General features: G+C 37.7%; 2 protein-coding genes across 5 annotated transcripts in view; one reads left to right on the top strand and one right to left on the bottom strand.

Moving 5' to 3' along the window:
• Positions 1–9688, bottom strand: part of CIA30 (complex I intermediate-associated protein 30) — a 57743-nt gene extending 48055 nt beyond the window's left edge. Inside the window, exons 1-2 of one of the 4 annotated variants that reach the window (XM_090375415.1) lie at positions 9530–9688; positions 3727–3800 (exon numbers count right to left, since the gene is read on the bottom strand). The gene's annotated coding sequence lies outside the window, so the exon portion shown is untranslated. Of the gene's footprint in view, positions 1–3726; positions 3801–9512 lie in introns of all 4 variants that reach the window. The other 3 variants (XM_090375413.1, XM_090375412.1, XM_090375414.1) reach the window with 3 other exon arrangements.
• Positions 9689–18437: 8749 nt separating this feature from the next.
• Positions 18438–20467, top strand: part of elm (calcineurin like EF-hand protein 1 elm) — a 64160-nt gene continuing 62130 nt past the window's right edge. The window contains exon 1 of the mRNA XM_090375411.1: positions 18438–18656. Coding sequence (XP_090231537.1) covers positions 18590–18656 — 67 coding nt within the window. The 5' untranslated portion in view covers positions 18438–18589. The remainder of the gene's footprint in view (positions 18657–20467) is intronic.

Here is a 20467-nt window from a genome sequence, read left to right as displayed (position 1 = left end):
ATTGCAGGAAGTTTTATTTTAGCCAGCCAGTTATAAAATACTGGAATAAGTTACCTGACAGATAGTAACCTGCAGGAGGAGAGAAATGCATAGGTTGTGTATTTCCTTCCCTTTTATTATTTATTTATTTTATTTAGTTTTATTATTTTACTCCTTTTTTTTTTTTTTTTTGGCTGGGGCAGCATTACTGGCCATTACTAATATTAATACTAATATGCAAGCTTCCCTCATCCAGTAACCATAATTCATAGACCTAATGACTCTTCGTGGGGGATATATAGATGAATAATAAAGGCAATACCTATGCACTAGGAGCATTCTGAAATTTGGCCATTGTACCCATCATGCATAATTTTTTTGAAAACTGCACTTTGCCATTTGCATTTACCTGATGAAAAACTGGAAAGTTGATGGAAGTGGAGTGAAAAAAATCAAACAGCAAAAGAAATTTCAAATGATTAGAAATGGGAAAATTATATAAATCATAATTAATAAAAGATGGTTAAAACAAATAAAATTAAGTTTTATTAATAATAAACAAAAACAGACTGAGTCTAACGGATGTCAAATGAGCACCTGTATCCTTTTAGGAATGCAATCAATCTAAGGTCAAAAAATAATAATAAATATTTTGCTTTTCCTTTAAATTTTTAATTAGGAAAATATTAAAAAAATTAAAAAATGAGTTGAGTAAACTAAATGTTGATGGCCCCATTCTTGATGTCACACATGAAGGGACCACTTCCTTTTCAAATTTCAATTCAAAAATGATGGTTACAGGAAAGATATGAAAATTTTCATTCACATTGGAGGTGACAGTATTAATATAAGGACTGTGACTCACAAAAACTGAAGGCTGGCTCACTCTCTCTCTCTATAGCCTCTTAAACAGAGGCTGTAATTAGGCAATCTGATGCAGAGGGAGTAGGACTTTCTTCCACAAATTATGTTGTGTTTTCTGCTTACACAACATGAAAATCAGTCCATGAACATACAATTGTACACCCAAATTAAAAATAGCCTAAGTTGCTGCTGATGTGCTAAAAACCAAACCTACCTGTGTGTGCGTACGCGTGCATGTGTATGCATGTGTGCGTGCGTGCGTGCGTGCGTGCGTGCGTAATATTTCTTTATGTCAATAACTAATACTGTTGCTCTTTGATTTACCTTTTGCAATTCATCCAGATTCTTTCTGAAATAGCCCCCAAACCTGTATTAACACTCAAATATGGCCTAACCAATGTTTTATAATAATGGAACAATGATCTTTGTTCCTAGTAGCAAAATGTCTGTATACCATAGGAGAAAAAAAAAAAAAAAACACCATGTATGTTCCAACAGCCTATCTGCACTGCTAATAAAGATACATTAAGAAAGACTGCATGCTATCTTCAGAAATCAGTATGGCAAGTTATATCCAGGAATTATTCTTGGTCATAATCTGCAAAAATGAATGAACATTTCTCAGTCTCTCCCCTCTAATCAAGTACAGAAAGGCAGTGGCATGTTTATGTACAAGGATGTGCCTAGGGTCTCTGATATTTGGGACTCCATATTTAAACCCAGAAGGTTGAAATATATATCCAGATAAACATATGTTTGTAGAATAAGTGGTCCCAAAATCCCAGACAGGATTATTGTTCCAAACAATCTACATGTGCATGCAGAAAGAAGTCTTGTACTCAAAATACACACAAAGAGAAATAAGCATAAAGCCGGCTTCACTCAAGAATGACTTGAGAAAATGTGAAAATTGAAACGAGCCAAACTACAGCCTGCAAGAACTGTTGATAAAAATTATGCACTTGCATAATTTTCACTTCTTTACCTTGAGGTAAAGAGGATGGGGACCATAACCATTACAAATATATGGAATATCTAAAATGAGAAATGGTGCAACTATTTGTTATTTTAATTGTCTATTTTATCCAGATCTCTTTAATTTATAATATTTGATACAATATAGTATTAAAAGGAGAGGAAATAGCAAAAATAATGAAAATTGTCTATCCTAGGGGTTCACATCTGGTGTGTATGGGCTTGGCACACCCAGGGTCCTCAGATGGATATCATCATTCGGCGATAAAGAAAACCTGCACGAGAAGCATGCAAAAGTTCGATGAAATTTACTGGTAAAAGTACTTTGCCGTAACGGCATTTGTATTGTTGCTCACTTTGTAAACAGACGGTGGGCGTTATCGGTCTGGAGTAGAAGTTGAATCCCATGGGAGCTCGAAATCCTCCCAAAGTGGGGGGTAACCTGACCTTTTTTCTTTAGAATCACTAATTGAATCATGAACAGAGTCATATTGGAAGTTCTGGCATCGTAAAAAATTTTCATAATGTAGTTTCACCGGTAAACCTTTTTAAACTTTGCCATGCTTCTCGTGTGGGCTTCCTTTGCCTTTTTTTCTTCTTAATAAACAATTTATCCACTTGTCCACCAGTGATTCTAAAGAAAAAAGGTCAGGTTATCCCCCCACTTCGGGAGGGTTTCAATCTCCATTGGGATTCAATTTCTACTCCTGACCAATACACCCACTGTATGTTTACTGAGCGAGCAACAATACAAATGCCGTTATGGCAAAGTACTTTTAGCTGTAAATTTCATCGAACTTTTGCATGCTTCTCGTGCAGGCTTTCTTTACCTTCGCCCATCATTTCTTCTCTTTCTTGATGATTCTCTTCTGACTCTCTCTCTCTCTTTCTTTCAAAGTAACTCAGAAATTTTTTTGGTTGGTGCAGCATAAGCCTCAGGCTTCCTAGCACCACAACGATTAATAATAATAAATAATAAGATACTGTTTAGTACAACTGCATCATTACTACATAACTGAATTTTTAGACAAACCGAAGTTTGACACTAAGCATCACTATTATAACATCATATTGTTGCTTCATGTTGCAGTTACATATATGACGTTACAAGATTTTATCATATTGTAACCATATTGAAGTGTTACTTATTCAGCATTACTTGAATAAGTAACACTTCCCCGTTAAGAGAAGTCTACTGTTGCTTATTCACAGTTGGGCACACCCATCAGCTGCTACCCTGAGGTAACAGCTGATGACCCCCGTTGTGACTTATTTATACAACGCGAGATGCCAAAAGAGTACAGGTGCGTTTTATTATTATTAGCCATATGGTGCAAGGAAGCCTGAAAAAAAAAAATCCCGCATTAACCTGAGAGAGAGAGAGAGAGAGAGAGAGAGAGAGAGAGAGAGAGCGAGAGAGAGAGAGACGAGAGAGACAGAGACAGAGACAGAGAGAGAGAGAGAGAGAGAGAGAGAGAGAGAGACAGAGACAGAGAGAGAGAGAGAGAGAGAGAGAGAGAGAGAGAGAGAGAAGGGAATCACCAAGAAAGAGATGAATGATGATATCCAACTCCTGAGATTTTTTAGGGGAAACCACAAAGTGTGTAAAATTCAAACTATGATGCCATTGTTTAATGCAATTGCATCATTACTACATATTATAATGTTGAATTTTAATTAAGGCATAGTTTCAGGCTTTCTGCCCTAAAATTATATTATTACATATGATTAATGAAAAGAATCAAGGACACAATTGATCCTTTATAAAAAAAGTTGCAGGGAAGGTAATGTAAAAGCAAGCAATCTATTACTTGTGTTCAATTAATTGAACTCGTTGGTTACAAAGGTATACAGTTTAGTACCATAAGTCTAACGATTAATGATTTAGTAATACAGATTAATACTTACAACTTCACTGAGCGTATTCATGCAAAAATAATTTAGCCTATGTGTACATAATCCTGTTGCATATTCACTCTTAACTGCAAAAAAATAATGTATTCTATATATTATCTTTATAGTAAACATTATATACTTTATATATATAAGTTGTATTAAAAAGTTGTATTAATATATTGAATTAAATATGCATAAATGGACGTGATAGTTATACAAAGTGCTAGCAACTAGCAGGGTAAGGAAAGTAGAAAAAGAAGTGTAGATTTATGAAAGGTGAAAGAATATTAAAATCCTAGAGATTATGATAAATTAAGAAAAATTATGGGCTGAATTACCAAGCCAATATAAAGTGGGGGAACTGTAAAGGAAAATTAATACATCAAAATAATAATATAATCTAAATAAAATGGAAATAAAAATTAAAATGTTATAGCTGGAACATTAAGAAAATGGTCAAATATAGGTAATGCAAATATGCATTACTGATTTCAGCAGAAATAATTATTGATACATGATCAGGTATTTCATCAGGGGAATACACCTAACCATGTATCAGAAACTGCGTTTCTATACTTGACTATAGTAGAAGAAAAGTGAATGGCCAAAACAAGTCATGATAAAGAAATTAGCACTTTCTAATACAGTATGGACAAGGTAGTCCCAACACAGTGTAATTTATTGAGGTATAAATAATTTAGTTAAAATAGAAAAATGTTAAAATGAATAGCTAGAATTTAATTTTGTGCAGACAGGAAATCAATTTTGAACAAGCAAATGGTATAAGGGTGAGGTATTAAATTGAGGAAGGGGAAGGGGAAAAAGGGGGTATTTTAAATAAATAATGAATAAAAATAGCGATGGAAGTAGGATAGTAGGAATGTTCATTTCACCCTCATATTGCACTAATCAGTGGCACATTATGCCTTCATGGGACCCAAGGCAAAATGGGATTTAGGGGCCCCATCTATACTTTCATGGGCACAAGGCAAAATGGAGGCCCCATCTAAAGAAAAAACTAATGAAGAACATTTTCAATTTCATTTTATTGTGACAACAAAACAAACAAATTATATGATATAAGAACTAAATATAAAATTTCATCAAAATCAGTAAAACCATTTTTAAAAAAAACGTAATTTTCAAATTAATCTTCAAGTAAAATTCACTGACTTTGGCAGGTAGAAAGTTCATTTTTCGATAAAAATTACTTAAAAACGAGTTTTTGAAACAGTGATTTTGGGTGGGGGGGGTCCCCTCTGATCAGGGTCCTAGGCAGATGTCTTTTTTGCCTATAGGATAACACACCACTGGCACTAATAGTTCACTAATAGACAGCAGAAAGATAAAAAAGCATAGTAATTGTTGTTGTTTGGTTGTTTTAGGAGCATTAGCAACTAAGGCCATATTGCTCCGGAATATGCGGTGGTCATTCCTTGACCTTTCCGCATCCTCCATATTTGGTGGTGACGGGCTCGAACCCCGGTCTAATCAAGAAGCGTGTGATACGCACTGCTGCTCCTTCCCACCTGGCTACGGAGACGCCATAAAAAGCATAGAAAAAGTAATTAAGAGAGACTAACTTGCTGGGGTTGTGAGGCCCAACCTTACAGTAAGAGCTTTGGCATTTGTCAGCGTTAGTATAAAATGGAGCTAATACCAAAAGTTTGTATAGAAATATATATGATGAACATGCCGATAAAACAAATCTAAAACAAAACCGAAAGTAAAATAAGAAAATGAACATGTACGATACCCGGAATATTACAAGTAAAGCGAAGTGAAAACCAGTCTGGCAGGAAAAAGGCGAGGAGATGAAGTGCATCAATTCAGTATAGTAGCTGAATGCAAGCAGGTTTCAACCAAGTGAACAATATATTTACATGCACAGAGTATCTTACTACTCTGTGATAGAGCAATTTAAAGCAGTGAAACAGACTTAATAGTAAGCAGCGTGGAAATTCAAAAAAAGTGGGAACGTAGTGACCTCTATAGTTGTATTTAGAATACAAGTGTATGGAGATTATTATTATTATTATTATTATTATTATTAGCCATATGATGCAAGGAAGCCCGAGGCCTATACTGCACCAGCCAAAAAAAAAATTTCTGATTTACCCCAAGAGAGAGAGAGAGAGAGAGAGAGAGAAGCAGAAGGGAATCACCAAGAAAGAGAAGAATGATGATATCCAGCTCAGGATCCTGGGTGTGCCAAGCTCATGCTCACCAGATGTGAGCCCCTGGGGATAAATTATAAGATAATTTATAAGCGTTTGAAAAAGCGAGAGACGTGATTGGAACAGTATAGCTTTAAATGTAAAAAAGTCATACATAATTAAAAATTACCGTTAATGTTGTGTCAAAAACCATATAACACATAGACCAAAAGATAGGGTTACGTTATAATAAGCTGAATATTAAAAGTATCAGAGAAAGAAAATAAGAATTGTAAATATTTTAAGATATAAATAAAATGATAATCTATTCAAATTTGCATGCAGGTACATCCAAGGAAAAATAACTGGTTTAAGTCCATGGAAAAGTAACATGGTGACTTGAGATCCTAAAATGGTGTAGTAAAGGATCCAATATTAAAAGAATATGACATAAAAAAAACATGAAATAGGCCCATGAGTATGAAACGATTCCAAGGAAACATTTAAAGTATAGAAGAAAATAATTCAGTGTATATAAAATATACACATCCACAGGTAGTATTAGGTGTGTAATAAGCCAAGGAAAAAGAATCAGTAGACATTATATCCAATGATAGTAGTTAAGAATCCAGTTTTGAAGTAATATAAATTCCAGGGATATAAGTAACATGGAATAAGACAGGGAATATGTAGTAATTCCATGGAAACATTTAAAACTAGAAGAAACCACAGGAAGCATAGGTGTGAATTAACAGTGTAAAGAAGGTGAATGAGACCAAAAAAAATAATTAGTTGACATTATAACCAATGGTAGTGTGATTAAGAATCCAATTATGAATAGGTGACTAAAGATCCAAAGGTGTAGCAAAGTCTGTGTAAAATAAGTAATTCCAAGGAATCAACTATAACATGAAAGACCAGGAAATAATTTCAGGAATAACAAATCAGAAGCATCCACAGGTAAAATTTCACTGTGGAAAGAATAGTAGATGCATCCCAGGAAAAAGAACCAGTTGACAAATCCGTAGTGTAATTCAGTATAAATCCATGGACATGAATGTCTTTACTTCAGATGGAAGAATAAGAAGTAATTCCAAGGAACCAAATATTTTGGATGTCTTTATAGTAAGGAGATTGTATTGTTGTTGTTTGGTTTTTAGGAGCATTAGCAACTAAGGCCATATTGCTCCGGGGATATGCGGTGGTCATTCCCTGACCTTTCCACATCCTCCGTATTTGGTGGCTCACGGGCTCGAACCCCGGTCTAATCAAGAAGTATGTGCTACGCACTGCTGCTCCTGCCCACCTGACTAGGGAGGCGCCTGGAGATTGTATAAAGTGATATATACAAAGTTAAGTGGTATAGACCAAAGTCACTAAAATTTGAAGCCTGCTATGTGATTTTAGGGGAAAAATCTAGAAATGGATATTCAAAGGTATAGTATGTTAACATAAGCTTGTAAAATTCAAGACCCGCAAAAGGTAAATTCTACATATAATATAACCTTATCCTAAAAAAAATTAGTAAAGTCAGTAAAGACTCAATATGGATGGTTAAATATAAATAAGCCAAGATTCACAACATGGGAAGTTAATTAAAAGTAATCTCATGAATGATTATTAAAACAAATCCAATGGATGTACTAGAAAAGTCAAAATATAACAGTACAAACTTAGTGAGTTAAGAGACAAGGTTATCAATCCGAAGAAAATAGTTGTATCAGAAATCATATGTAACTACATGTATTACTTACCAAGTAGTGGAATTCCATCAGATAATTTACAACTATACAAATATGTTTAGAACTGACCAGTATATAGTAAACTGTAATTGAATTTGTTAAAATGAATTTGATAAAATGGGAGACAATGTTAAAACAGTATTTTATAAAGTAAATTGGGATGATATTATTGTTGACAAGCTTATTATAAAGGAGTTACAGAGCTTTGCTGAACAGTAGTTGGTTATATATGTTAGCCAGTCTTGTGGTTTGGGTGCATATAATATTTTTATGTATTTTGATGGAAATATTGGATGCCAGTTGGTGAGACAGATGACATCAAAGTTAAATTTGTTTCTTTTATCATACATGTCAATACTATGTGGAGGTGCAGTATTGTTAATAATAATAGAGGTCAAGGAAGTTGGCTGTGTGACTGGTGGAGTTTTCTTCATTAAGCTTAAGTTCACTAGGGTAAATAGCTTTGGCTATAGGTTCAAAGTTGGTATTCAAGACTAGGATGTCATCTACATATCTGAAAGATAACAAGTTATGATTAGAATTATTTATGGTGTTATTTATTTATGATTATTTATTCTTCATAATAATGCAAGAATAGGTTGGAGACTATGCTAGATATTTGGGAACCCATAGTTTGTTTATAGGTAAGTTTGCCATTGAAGATATAATTATTGAGTAGACATAGATAGGTTTACATAATTGTTCCATGTGTTTTCATTTATCTTTGTATCTGTGATAAAGCTGTTTTAGCACAAACATCGGTAAATTATGCGGTATGGAAGTAAAAAGATTGGTAAAGTCAAATGTTTCTATGTTTGTTATGGTAATATTAGATTTAAGGGTTAATTAGTTGTTATCAGTTAGGTTATTATTAATTACCCAAGTAGATGTGAGATTATTAAAAGTAGTTTTTAATAATTTGAAAATTTGTTTGGCTGGGAGGTAGCAGTCACTGTTTTTGGAGCTAGTAATAAATCTGAAACCTACGGGTTTTTTGTGGAATTTTGTGATCATGTAGAAAAATGGTAGGGTCGAGTCCTGTAGTTTTTATGTAAACCGATTAGCTTTTATACTGTAGCTGAAGGATTAAGATGGCAGGTGGTGAAAGTGTCTATAGGTGAAAGTTATTTATAGGTCTGTATTTAAAACCTTTGCTCATAGCAGTTTTTAGGTCATTGTTTTTAATGATGTTAAGATTGCCTGTAATAATATGCCCATGATGTTGATCAAGGGGCATAAATAGGATTGTTGCAGTGGCATGGGAGATCAGTAGGTAGAATATTTCTTATGTTAGTAGCTAGTTGTTTATAATTAAAAATTTTTAAGCCGAATGGAGGATCGTAGTTGTAAGCATGATGTATATCAAAATTGTATCAGCTGTATGCTGGCAATAGTTTATTATGCTTATTGAGTAGTGAGGACCACGGTCGAACCATATTTGTGTAAATTTAATATTGCAAAATTCAATGCAGTAGGATTGCCAATTCTATAAAGACCAATGTCTTGTATAGTTTGTTTTAGTTGGATATTGTTGAACTTGAATTTTTGACAGAATGAAACAAGCTTTAAAGATTTTTTGATGTTAAGAAGGAAATGGTTTATTATGGGTAAATCAAGAGTAGTATGGTCCCAAGAACTGAATAAGTTATTAAAATTAAAATTTATATATTTTTTTTGTGGATTATGCTTTTTGTTAAAACGTGTCTGCATTTTTTAGCTAACACGATATGATTAAGATTAAATAATTTGTCAATAGTGTTTGGTGTTAAGAGAACTATTGCTAAATATTATATTATATATTAATACATTATACATATTATATTTATAATGCATTTTTATATATTTTATAATTCATACAAAATAATAATGTTCACTGTTAATTACATACAATAACACGTACAATTTACGAATATATACCTCAAATTGTGATCAAAAAAACATTGCACAGCACAACTAGTAAAATCCGCTGTAACATTGGCGGCATTGAAAGTTTCACGAGAGTGAAAACAGATGGCGACAAGGATCGCCAAAGCAACTAAGGCAAATGTCAGTTGAGTTTCCAAGGGGCCTCCTCAGAAAAACAGGTAAGATATAACCGCAGCTGCCCGTTTCGTCCATTCGCTTTAATTACTTAGAGTTGATATGTTTTTGAATTATTTCCATAAAATGACCGGAATAGAGTGGAAGGAAGTTTGATATATATATATATATATATTACTTTCATTGGTGACACTTATATATATATATATACATATATATATTATAAAGCATATTACAGTGTCTGGAGACTAGGCACCGAGGTGATCTGATAAGAGGTGTATAAAGCTTTGAATGGTTTGAGCATGCTCAATGCCGATGGGATTCTTCCTCTCGCTCAGAATAATCACCTCAGAGGGCATGAATTCAAATTGAGGAAAGATAGCTGTAGGATAGATGTGCAGAAATTTGCCTTTAGCCAGCGGGTAGTTGGTGGAACAGACTTCCATCCCTTGTTGTGGAAGTTGATAGCCTAAATAAATTTAAGGCTCAGCTGGACAGGTATTTCGAACGAACGGAGGGATGAAATGGGAGTGTTTTTTTTTTTTTTTTGGCTGATGCTGCATAAGCTTGCTTTCTTGCATCACATGCCTCTACTAATGATAATGCTAACAAATATATAAACCCTCGCTAATCCGGTTGCAGTTAATTCGGATCGAAAAATGAAAAATTCTGTTCACAGTTGAGCACTTTGAAACACGGGATTTAGGAAGGCAGAAGAGTAACTCTCACTGCGTGCTGATTGCCTTTGCAGAGAGGGACGAAACATACATTACAACATTACATTGTCTTGCGTGTTGTTCAGTATCGTTAATGACTCTGAGTCGGACGGATGTTATTGCTTATATCGCTTCATTTGCCTATTTCTTTATACACTGTGCTGCCACTTTATTAGGTACCCCCTGCTGTGCACACAAATGGTTTGTCCCACAACGTTGGAAGTCACGTGACCACAGTTGTCGATATAAAGGCAGCAGAATCAACTTAAGCGTACAAACCGTAATAAGAATGGGGAAAATGAGTGTCTAACGGACTTCGAACGTGCCATGGTAGTAGGTGCAAGACATGCTGGACAAAGCATCTCTGAAACGGCAGTTCTCCTGAACTTTTCATGCACTACAGTTTCAAGGGTGTCGAGAATGGTGCAACGAACAGAAAACATCCTCTGAACGGCACTCCTATGGAAGAAAATCGCTTGTTCTTGAGAGAAGTCAGAGGAGGAGGATGGCTAAAATTGTGCAAGCAAACAGACAGGCCATAACGTCGCATATCACGTCAGAATACAACCTTGGTGCGTATAACAAAATATCGCAACAGACCACTAGTCTCTCTTTGTCGCGAATAGGCTACAACAGCTGACGGCCACATGGCGAACCGTTGTTATCAATGAAGAACAAGAGAGCATGCCTCCTGTGGGCACAGCAACACCAGCACTGGACTATCAAGGATTGGAAAACAGTAGCTTGGTGTGACGAGTCGAAGTTCCTGGTACACCATGTTGATCGAAGGCTCAGAATTTGGCGAAAACAATACGAATCCTTGGACCCGCCATGCCTAGGACTACTGTGCAAGGTGGTAGGGGCAGTGTTATGGTGTGCGAATGTTTTCTTGGCACACGTTGGGTCCACTGATACCCATAGATTCACGTCTGTATGCCACATTATACCTAAACATCGTTGCTGACCAATTGCATCCGTTTATGTTGACAGTTTATCCTCAGTCATATGATTACTTCCAGCAGATAATGAGCCGGTGCACAAAGCCCGAATCACTATGAAATTGTTTCAGGAACATGACAATGACTTTTCTTTGCTCCACTGGCCCGTTCATTCTACGGATCTCAATCCTATTGAATATCTTTGGGATGAGCTGGAAAGGGCTGTTCGCTGCAGGCCTAAACCTCCGCCGAATATAAAAGAACTGCGTGACACACTCATGTCTGTATGATACTCCATTCCTGCACAACGTTTTCAGCATCTTGTTCAATACATACCTAGACGAATTCAGGCTGTTTCAATATGCTACTAAATAGGTGTACCGAATAAAGTGGCAACACAGTGTATATATAAAAACTGAGATTGGACATGAACATTGCCCTTCCAGGGGATTCTACTCTGTGACGGGTACTGCTGCCCCACGGGGAAAAAGGATTCATGCTCACCATCCTAGACGAGGTAATCAGCACCTGGAACTACAGAAAATACATTGCATGGAACTAAAGAAAATGAACCTGGAGTGACAGATGATACATGTCGGCGATGTCACTTTGCACTAGAAACAATCCAGAGCTTCACACCGGAATGTAACGTTATCACCCAGATTGAGTGCACTTATCGACATGACAAGGTCGCCAAGATAATACACCAGAAGCAAGCACAAAAATTCCAGTTGATCAAACAATGTGTACCGTATGACAAGTACGAATCACAGGCCATACTAGAAACTCCTGCTCACAAAATATTCTGTAACCGAGCCATAACAACGGACAACACCATCTCGCACAATAGACCGGATATAAACCTCATCGACGAAAAGAAAAAGGTTACCTATCTGATCGAATAGCAGCGCCAAACACCAGCAAACCCCCAAGGGGGAAAAGATCAGGAAATACCCAGGCCAAAGACAGGATGTCAAAGAAATGTGGCATATGGAACAAGTAATGACCTTCTCAATTACTATGTCACTCAGCAGAATGGTGCCAAAGACACTTAACAAGAACGTTACAACAGGCCTCATAAAAAACGATTACACTGAGTTTTAGAAAATAGCGATTCTGAACACTTGTAGGATAGCCAGAGAGTTTCTCCCCCAATGGTGGTAATCGGCATAGCAACCTCTCAACGCACCGGCTACCAGCACACGTCGCAGAGTGCGCAAAACCCATCAGGAGAAAAAAAGAGGATTACAATAATAATAATAATGAAACAAGAATCGACGGTCCCGATTATCATGCCAACCACTGGTATGGTGCCAAAGACCTTATATAACAGCAATATGTCTCCCAGAGAACACTTACAAGGAACTCCAGAAAGTCGCAAACCTGAACACCTGTAAGACAGTGAGAGAGTTCCTCGACCAACAGTAACACCAGACATAACAACCAGCCTGTGTACTTGGTAGCAATACCCATCACGAGGTGGAATCCCGTCTTGAAGAAATAATATAAGAGCAATAATAATAAAAAAAATAATAAATGATGTAATAGATTTTTTTTTCTTTAATTGATGAGAAAAAATCAAGCAGGATGTGAGCGATCAACTACAAAGAACAAAGAATAGGGTCAATATGGAACCAGAGGTGGAACAGCATACTACGGAACCAGAGGAGGTAGAGCAAGAAGACATACAACCCAGAATAGCTAGCTGTTGTAGAAAGAGATGAAGGCATGATATCCAGAAAAGAAGACGAGTGGAATAAGCCAACAAAGAATTAGAAGGCACGTATCCCACAAGAATCCACGTGATACCTAAGCAGAAACTAAATAAAATCCTATGGAGAGTAACAGACCACTCCAATTGGTAAATAATGCCACATCACCATGACAAAAATGGTGCAACTCTGCAGGGCATCCACACAGCCGTATACTGTGCTGCCATAGCAGCCACTAGATTAATAGAAAAGAAACGACAGACCAGCAGCAGACGAAACAAAACAAACGAAACCGCCAGTTTGTGAAAGAAGACTTCAGCCGAAGATAAATGATTTAAGAGTCAAGTTAGGTCAGTTGATGCAATACCAACAGGGTAATAGAAGTAAGAAATTGATTGGAAAGGTGAAGAACATCCTCAAGAGACACAGCGTCCACAGCAAACATGAGACCAGAAATCTGAGAATAGGAGAATACTAGACACACTGAAGTAAAACCTCCTCGCACGCAGCAAGAGACTACGCCAGAACAAAGAGAGCATGCAGAGCAAAATAAACAGCCGAATCTCCGATGGGGACCAAAGAGCCTTCTACAGGAAACTGGGTGAAGATGAGAAAGCAGGAAACGGACCACCCAAGAAGAAGACGATCGAGGAGTTCTCGGGAAATATCTGGAGCAGTGAAGTAAGACACAAGAGCAGAGCTCCAAAGATAGAAGTAGAACGGAAGAAAACCAAGGACATACAAGAGATGAGAGAATGGGAGATTCGAGAAGAAGAAATAAATAGTCGATCAGGAACATCCAAAACTGGAGAACCCCATGAATTGATAACGTCCGAAACTACTGGTACAAGAAGCTCACCTGCACACATAAGCACCTGACAGAGCCGTTCACTTGAATGATAAGACACCCGGGGACAATTCTGAAGTTTCTCACTGAAGGATTGTCCCCGGTGAATACAAGAAACCCGGTGAAATACAGGCCAATTACCTGCCTCCCAAAAATGTACAAAATCCTGACCAGCTGCATAACGAAGAAGATATCAGATCACTTAGAGAGTCAGAACGTAACGGTGGAACAGCAGAATGGATGCAAGACGAGGAGCAAAGGATGCAATTAGCAATTAACCATAGATGCCGCAGTTATGGGGCAAGCCTACAAGAAGCACCGCAACCTATACACGGCCGACATCGATTACCTCAAGGCATCTGACTCCGTGCCTCATAGCTGGTTAATGGAGACCCTGAATATCTACAATGTCAATCCGATAGTGAAAAACTTCCCAGGAGCAACAATGGAGAAATGGACTACCACCATTAAGGTTAAAACATCACAACCAGACCAATCCTCATCAGAAGAGGCATCTTTCAGGGAGATGCTCTGAGCCCACTGTGGTTCTGTCCAACACTCAACCAGCTGTCCACCACACTTAACGGCAACAAGTATGGATATAACTTCAAAGAAGGAAGAAAGAGCCTGCACACCATTACCCACCTGATGTACATGGATGACATCAAGCTCTACGCGGCAACCGAGAAGCAACTCCAGCAACTACTCCGATTCACAGAACAATTCACCAAGCATATCAGGAGGGAATTTGGTCTAGACAAATGTAAGACCCACTCAGTGCACCAGGGCCCACTAATATTCCCTGGTGCACTCAGTGCACAAGGAAATATTAGTGGGCCAAAACTACCAGCTGCTCACTAGTAAAGAGATTGAAGCTATGAGAGGAGAGACCTACAAATACCTATGATGATGCAGGCTAAGCAGTTAGAACACATGGAAATTAAAATGTGTCTGAAAGAAAAATATCGGAAGAGATTCAGAAGCCTGCTGAAAGCAAAAATTGAACGGAGGGAACACAATTGAAGTCATTAATACTTATGCAGCTCCAGTACTAACTTACTCCTTTTGGGGTCATGGATTGGACTAACACATAGATCGTGTGTTATATCATTTCTCATGATATTAATTATATATCATATGATATCATTTGATATACTGTTTAATATCATGATAGAGGTTATCATGAGAAAGACAAGGACAATGATAACCAAGAGCCGCCAACACCACCCAAAGTCAGCAGTGTAGAGACTAACAATATCGCGGAAAGTGGGAGTAAGGGGCCTGATAGAGCAACAGAAAACAGAGATAGTTAACTTGAACGATTACTTCGAGAACAACCCAGCACCACTCCACCAGGCCATAAGAAAGATACATAAGTGGTATACACCATTCAACCTAAGCAAGGCGCCCCCTCGCTTAGGAAGTTAGAAAGATAGGCAAAGAAGACACTCCACGGCAGACACTACATTGACCACCATCAAGATCACATCGTTAACATTGCTTCCAATGCATGGCTCATAAGCGGGACGTTCTTCCCTGAAACTGAAGGATTCATGCTGGCCATCCAAGACCAGGTAATCAACACCAGAAACTTTAGAAAACACATCGCAAAGGAGCCCGGAATGTCAGATGACACATGTCGATAAGACCATCCCACACAACAGACCGGACATAACCGTGTTGGCAAGATGGAAAAGGCTACCTACCTGATTGAGATAGCAGTGCCCAACACTAGCCATGTCCAGAAAACCATAGATGTTGAGATCTAATACACGAGGAAAAAATTAGTAAGTACACGAACCTGAGACATGAAGTCAAGGAGGTGTGGCATAAGCAAGAAGCCTTACGGGGGACAGCTCCACTTTTGCTACTGTTGTTCCACCAATCTTGCTCCGAAGACTGTCTCCAACTGTTCGAACCGACCCCTCTTCCTAAGGCCTGAACGCGAGTGACTTTATCCTGCGCCACACTCGATGCAGTATGAATAATATTTCTCTGCGACATCATCCATCTATGGAGGTGAACTTGTTTAGCTTCGGCTTATGTCCAGTGTTTTTTTTTAATTATTTTTTAGTTCTCGCGAATGACACCAGATTGCGCCACTGTTTGCCTTAGCTGTCACTCCGACCTTGCGGACGTTAAGTTCAATGGAGTAACTTTCGCGATGTTTTTTTTATATTATTATTATTATTATATCGGTCTCCCAGCATAATAGAGCCGAGCTCGCTTCCCTCAAGGCGGGATTCGAACCCGGGTCCATCAGGCTGGTAGTCCAGTGTCTTAACCACTGGGCCATCGCTTATTATTATTATTATTGTTGTTGTTGTTGTTGTTGTTGTTGTTGCTCATATTATTTCTCCCTGTTTGGGGGATTCCAATCCGTGACGGGTACTGCTACCAAGTACACAGCGTGGTTGTAATCTCTGTTGTCATTGTTGGTCGAGGAAATCTCTGACTATTCAACAGGTGTTCCGGATTGCGACTTTCAGGAGTTCCTTGTAGGTGTTCTTTGGGAGACCTATTGCTGCTAGGCTGCTAAGTAGTGTCTTTGGCACCATACCGGTGGTTGACACGATGATCGGGATGGTCGATTCTTCTTGCATATGCCACATCTCCTTGACCTCATGTGTCAGGTTCATGTACTTCCTAATTTTTCCTCATGGGTTTTCTGGACATTGCTAGTGTTGGGCACTGCTAACTTAATCAGGTAGGTAGCCTTTTCCATCTTGTCCACCCCGGTTGGTTGTGTCCGGTCTGGACAAGATGGAAAAGGGATGGTCTCATCCGTTATTATGGCGCGGTCCCAGTACAGCTTGTGAGTTCGGGTCTCTAGTACTGCCTGCAGTTCGCACTTGTAGTATGGTACACTTTCTTTAGTCAACTGGTATTTCCTCGCTAGCTTCTGATGTATTACCCTGGCTACTTGGTCGTGTCGATGAGTGTACTCAGTCTGGGTGATCACTTTGTACCCCGCCGTGATGTGTTGGATCGTTTCTGAGGCCAGATGGCATCGTCCAAATGTGTCATCTGACATTCCGGGCTCCTTTGCGATGTATTTTCTATAGTTTCTGTTTTTTGGTGTTAATTACCCGGTCTTAGATGGCCAGCATGAATCCTTCAGTCTCCGGGAAGAGCGTCCCGCTTATGAGCCATGCATTTGAAGCAATGTTATCAATGTGATCTTGATGGAGGTCATTGTAGTGTCTGCAGGAGTGGCTTCTTTGCCCCTATTTCTAACTTCGTTTCTTGTACCGTCTGGGCGGGAGGGGGTTCCCCGCTTAGGTTGTGTGGGGTATACCACTTATCTTTCTTCCTTATGGCCGGTGGAGTGGTGCTGTGTTGTTCTCGAAGTAATCCTTCAGGTTAACTATCGCTGTTTTCTGTTGCTCTACCAGGTCTATCAGGCCCCTTTCTCCCTCTTTCCGCGCTATTGTTAGTCTCTGCACTGGTGACTTCGGGTGTTGTTGGCAGCTCTTGGTCATCATTGTCCTTGTCTTTCGCATGATATCTTCCAGCTCGGTGTTAGTCCAATCTATGACCCCGAAGGTTTATGTTAGTACTGGAGCTGCATAGGTGTTTATGGCTTTAACTGTGTTCCCTTCGTTGAATTTTACTTTCAGCAGGCTTCTGAGTTTCTGATGATAATTTTTGGCCAGGCACTTCTTGATTTCCTTGTGTTCTAACTGCTGAGCGTGCATCATTCCTAGGTATTTGTAGGTTTCTCCTTCTGTCATAGCTTCGATCTCTTTACAAGTCAGTAGCTGGTAGTTTTTCATCCAACTAATTTTCCCTGTGCAGTGTGTGGGTCTTGCATTTGTCTAGACCAAATTCCATCCTGATGTCCTTGCTGAATTCTTCGGTGATCCGGAATAGTTGCTGGAGTTGATTCTCGGTTGCCGCGTAGAGCTTGATGTTATCCATGTACATCAGGTGGGTGAGGATGTACAGGTTCTTTCTTCGTTCTTTGATGTTATATCCATACTTGCTGCCGTTAAGCATCTTGGACTGCGACTTATTATTATTATTATTATTATTTGCTATATGGTGGAAGGAAACCTTAGGCTTATACTTCACCAGCCCCCCCAAAAAAAAAAAAAAAAAAAAATTCTGAATTACACTGAGAGAGAGAGAGAGAACACAAGAGTCAGAAGTAGAAGGGAATCACCAAGTAAGAGAAGAATGATAGGATTTATTAAGAGAATGATATGATTTATTAAGTGAATGATATGATTTATTATCTCTTCTTAAAATGTGCAGTTTTAAAGTTTCTTAAAAATTTATTTATAAATTTATGTGAATGATGATATCCAGCTCTTTCAAACTAAGTGGAAATGGTCCAGGTTCCTGTTCTGTCGATGACGCGAGGAACTTTAGTGGGCTTTTTTCACTCCGTTGTTTATTAAAATATTGACTAAAATTTTTTTAATTTTGTTTGTATAGATAACAGGAAAGTAATTTATATAGTATAATGTAAAAGATAAAATGTTTAATAAAATACGTTTATTGTTTTTCAACTGTAAATGGCGAGTGTCGCTAATGTAGCAAGGATAGTACATTTTCTTCTTCTATATCCCGAAGTTTGTAGTATACGCGAATCACTGTTTTCACCATTTGTATCATAGACAAGGGCTGTAAAAGTTGCGCCCAACTGCTTAATTCGCGTGTGTTCAATTATTTTATAATATAAATTGATCCAATTTCCGTTTTTTTTTTTTCACGCGAATATGGGAAATAAGTCCTCGTTAATGCTACAAGAGGAAGAGATCGCAGAAATTCATCAAGAAACGGGATGTGAGTGGCTAGTTTGTTGTGTGGATTTTTCATATTTTACGTTAGTTTTAAAGTGTTTTGATGTAATTCGTTGAAAGAATGATATGATTTATTATCTCTTCTTAAAATGTGCAGTTTTAAACTTTCTTAAAAATTTATTTATAAATTTATGTGTATTGGAATATTCTGTGTTAATATGCATGATAAACGATTACCAATTTTGCTATCTTCTGCAAGGCATTTTGTTTCCTATACACACAACAATAACGTAATAGCGGAGAAGTATTAGAAAATACGTTATTTTCCTACACGATCAGATTCTTGTTGCATTTTCAGCAAGAGCTTGCCATGTTTGTACAGTATTGTTCTTTAATAAACGATAGAAATCCTTTTTCTTCCAGAGAAAAAAAGTTTCTGGCATTCTACAGGTACCGATCCAGATGGCCTTGAATTTTAACAAGCTGTATTCATGAAGGCCACCTATTATAGTGGCTAACAATTCGTTCACTGAAGTGATAACTTCGACAATACAGTCTATAACCCCTCTCCCCGAGTTTCAATTTATATTATTATTATTAGCCCTATGGTGCAAGGAAGCCCGAGGCTTTTGCTGCACCAGCCAAAAAAATTTCTGAGTTACCCTGTGTGTGTGTGTGTGAGAGAGAGAGAGAGAGAGAGAGAGAACAAGAGTCAGAAGTAGAAGGGAATCACCTTGGCAAACACAGGACTCTGTGTTTGCCAAGCCCATACTTGCCAGATGTGAGCGCCTGGGGTTAATATATATTCAGTACTTTAAAATTTCACATTATTCAGATGAGTGAAAAAAAAAAATAAGCGAAAACTCACAAATATATTTACCGAAATAAACAAGCAATTTAATTGAAATGATAACTCTTAAACCATGTGAAGGTAAAAGTGCTGGAATATTACATATTAGGTATCTACTATTGTTACTACAACAAAACTAATTGATGAATCGATTAATAAATTTAATCAAAATCCACCATGTCACTGGAAGATCCTTGTCACCCCTTCCCTGAAGGGCTCTTTCTGTGACAGGTCGGTTTCCTTGTAGATATCTCTCCATTGTGTGCTACTCCCTGATTTATTGGTGAGGGATCATTCAACTGTATGATTAATATGAGGTGCCCATCAAGCTCTCAACTGCCCAGCTCAATGCCAGAGCTCATTCCTGTGCATTAGGTAACACAGCGGCAATCTCCAAACAGAATGCACTGGTCCACAGGAACTAGTTGTTGTTGGTGATTCTATTGTCGGGGAATATATTATGGAAAAAAGGATAGGTAGAACAGGACAAGGGTATGTCTGCAAGGGGCAAAAGTTGATGATGTAGAGCAGATATCATCTTTTAAGGCAGTGTTTCCCAAACTTTTTTAGTCACGGAACACTTTTCATCTCACAATATATTATCGGAACACATTTATGAAACACTTACAAAACACAAGTTTAGTGGTAGCCAAAGAACTGTTTGCTAATATTTTATTACATACAACACACTGTAAATTACGAGCATATTTATTTCCAACACATGTAAAGCTGAAATTCAAATAACTATCATCATACTTTTTTTTTTTGGTATTTTATTAGTTGGTACCTGTTTTTTACCGGGTTTTTGGGGAACAAAAGGCTGCAATTGTTCATCCATAATTTTAAGTGTGACTATTGTATTCGTTTTCATAGACCACAGTTGCAATACTAAAAGTACTTGCTTCTCGTTTTAAAGTTCCTTTTTTCAGCCACAAATCCATGGTCATTTATTTTAATAATAATATTTTGAAATACTGATAATTATAAAAAAAAACATAAAATAA

Source organism: Mastigoproctus giganteus, chromosome 6 (assembly GCF_048544385.1).
Source record: "Mastigoproctus giganteus isolate SK-2022 chromosome 6, ASM4854438v1, whole genome shotgun sequence".
Taxonomy (NCBI): domain Eukaryota; kingdom Metazoa; phylum Arthropoda; class Arachnida; order Uropygi; family Thelyphonidae; genus Mastigoproctus; species Mastigoproctus giganteus.
The sequence above is the reverse complement of the archived record's forward strand: the minus strand, read 5'-3'. Positions and strand labels throughout refer to the sequence as shown.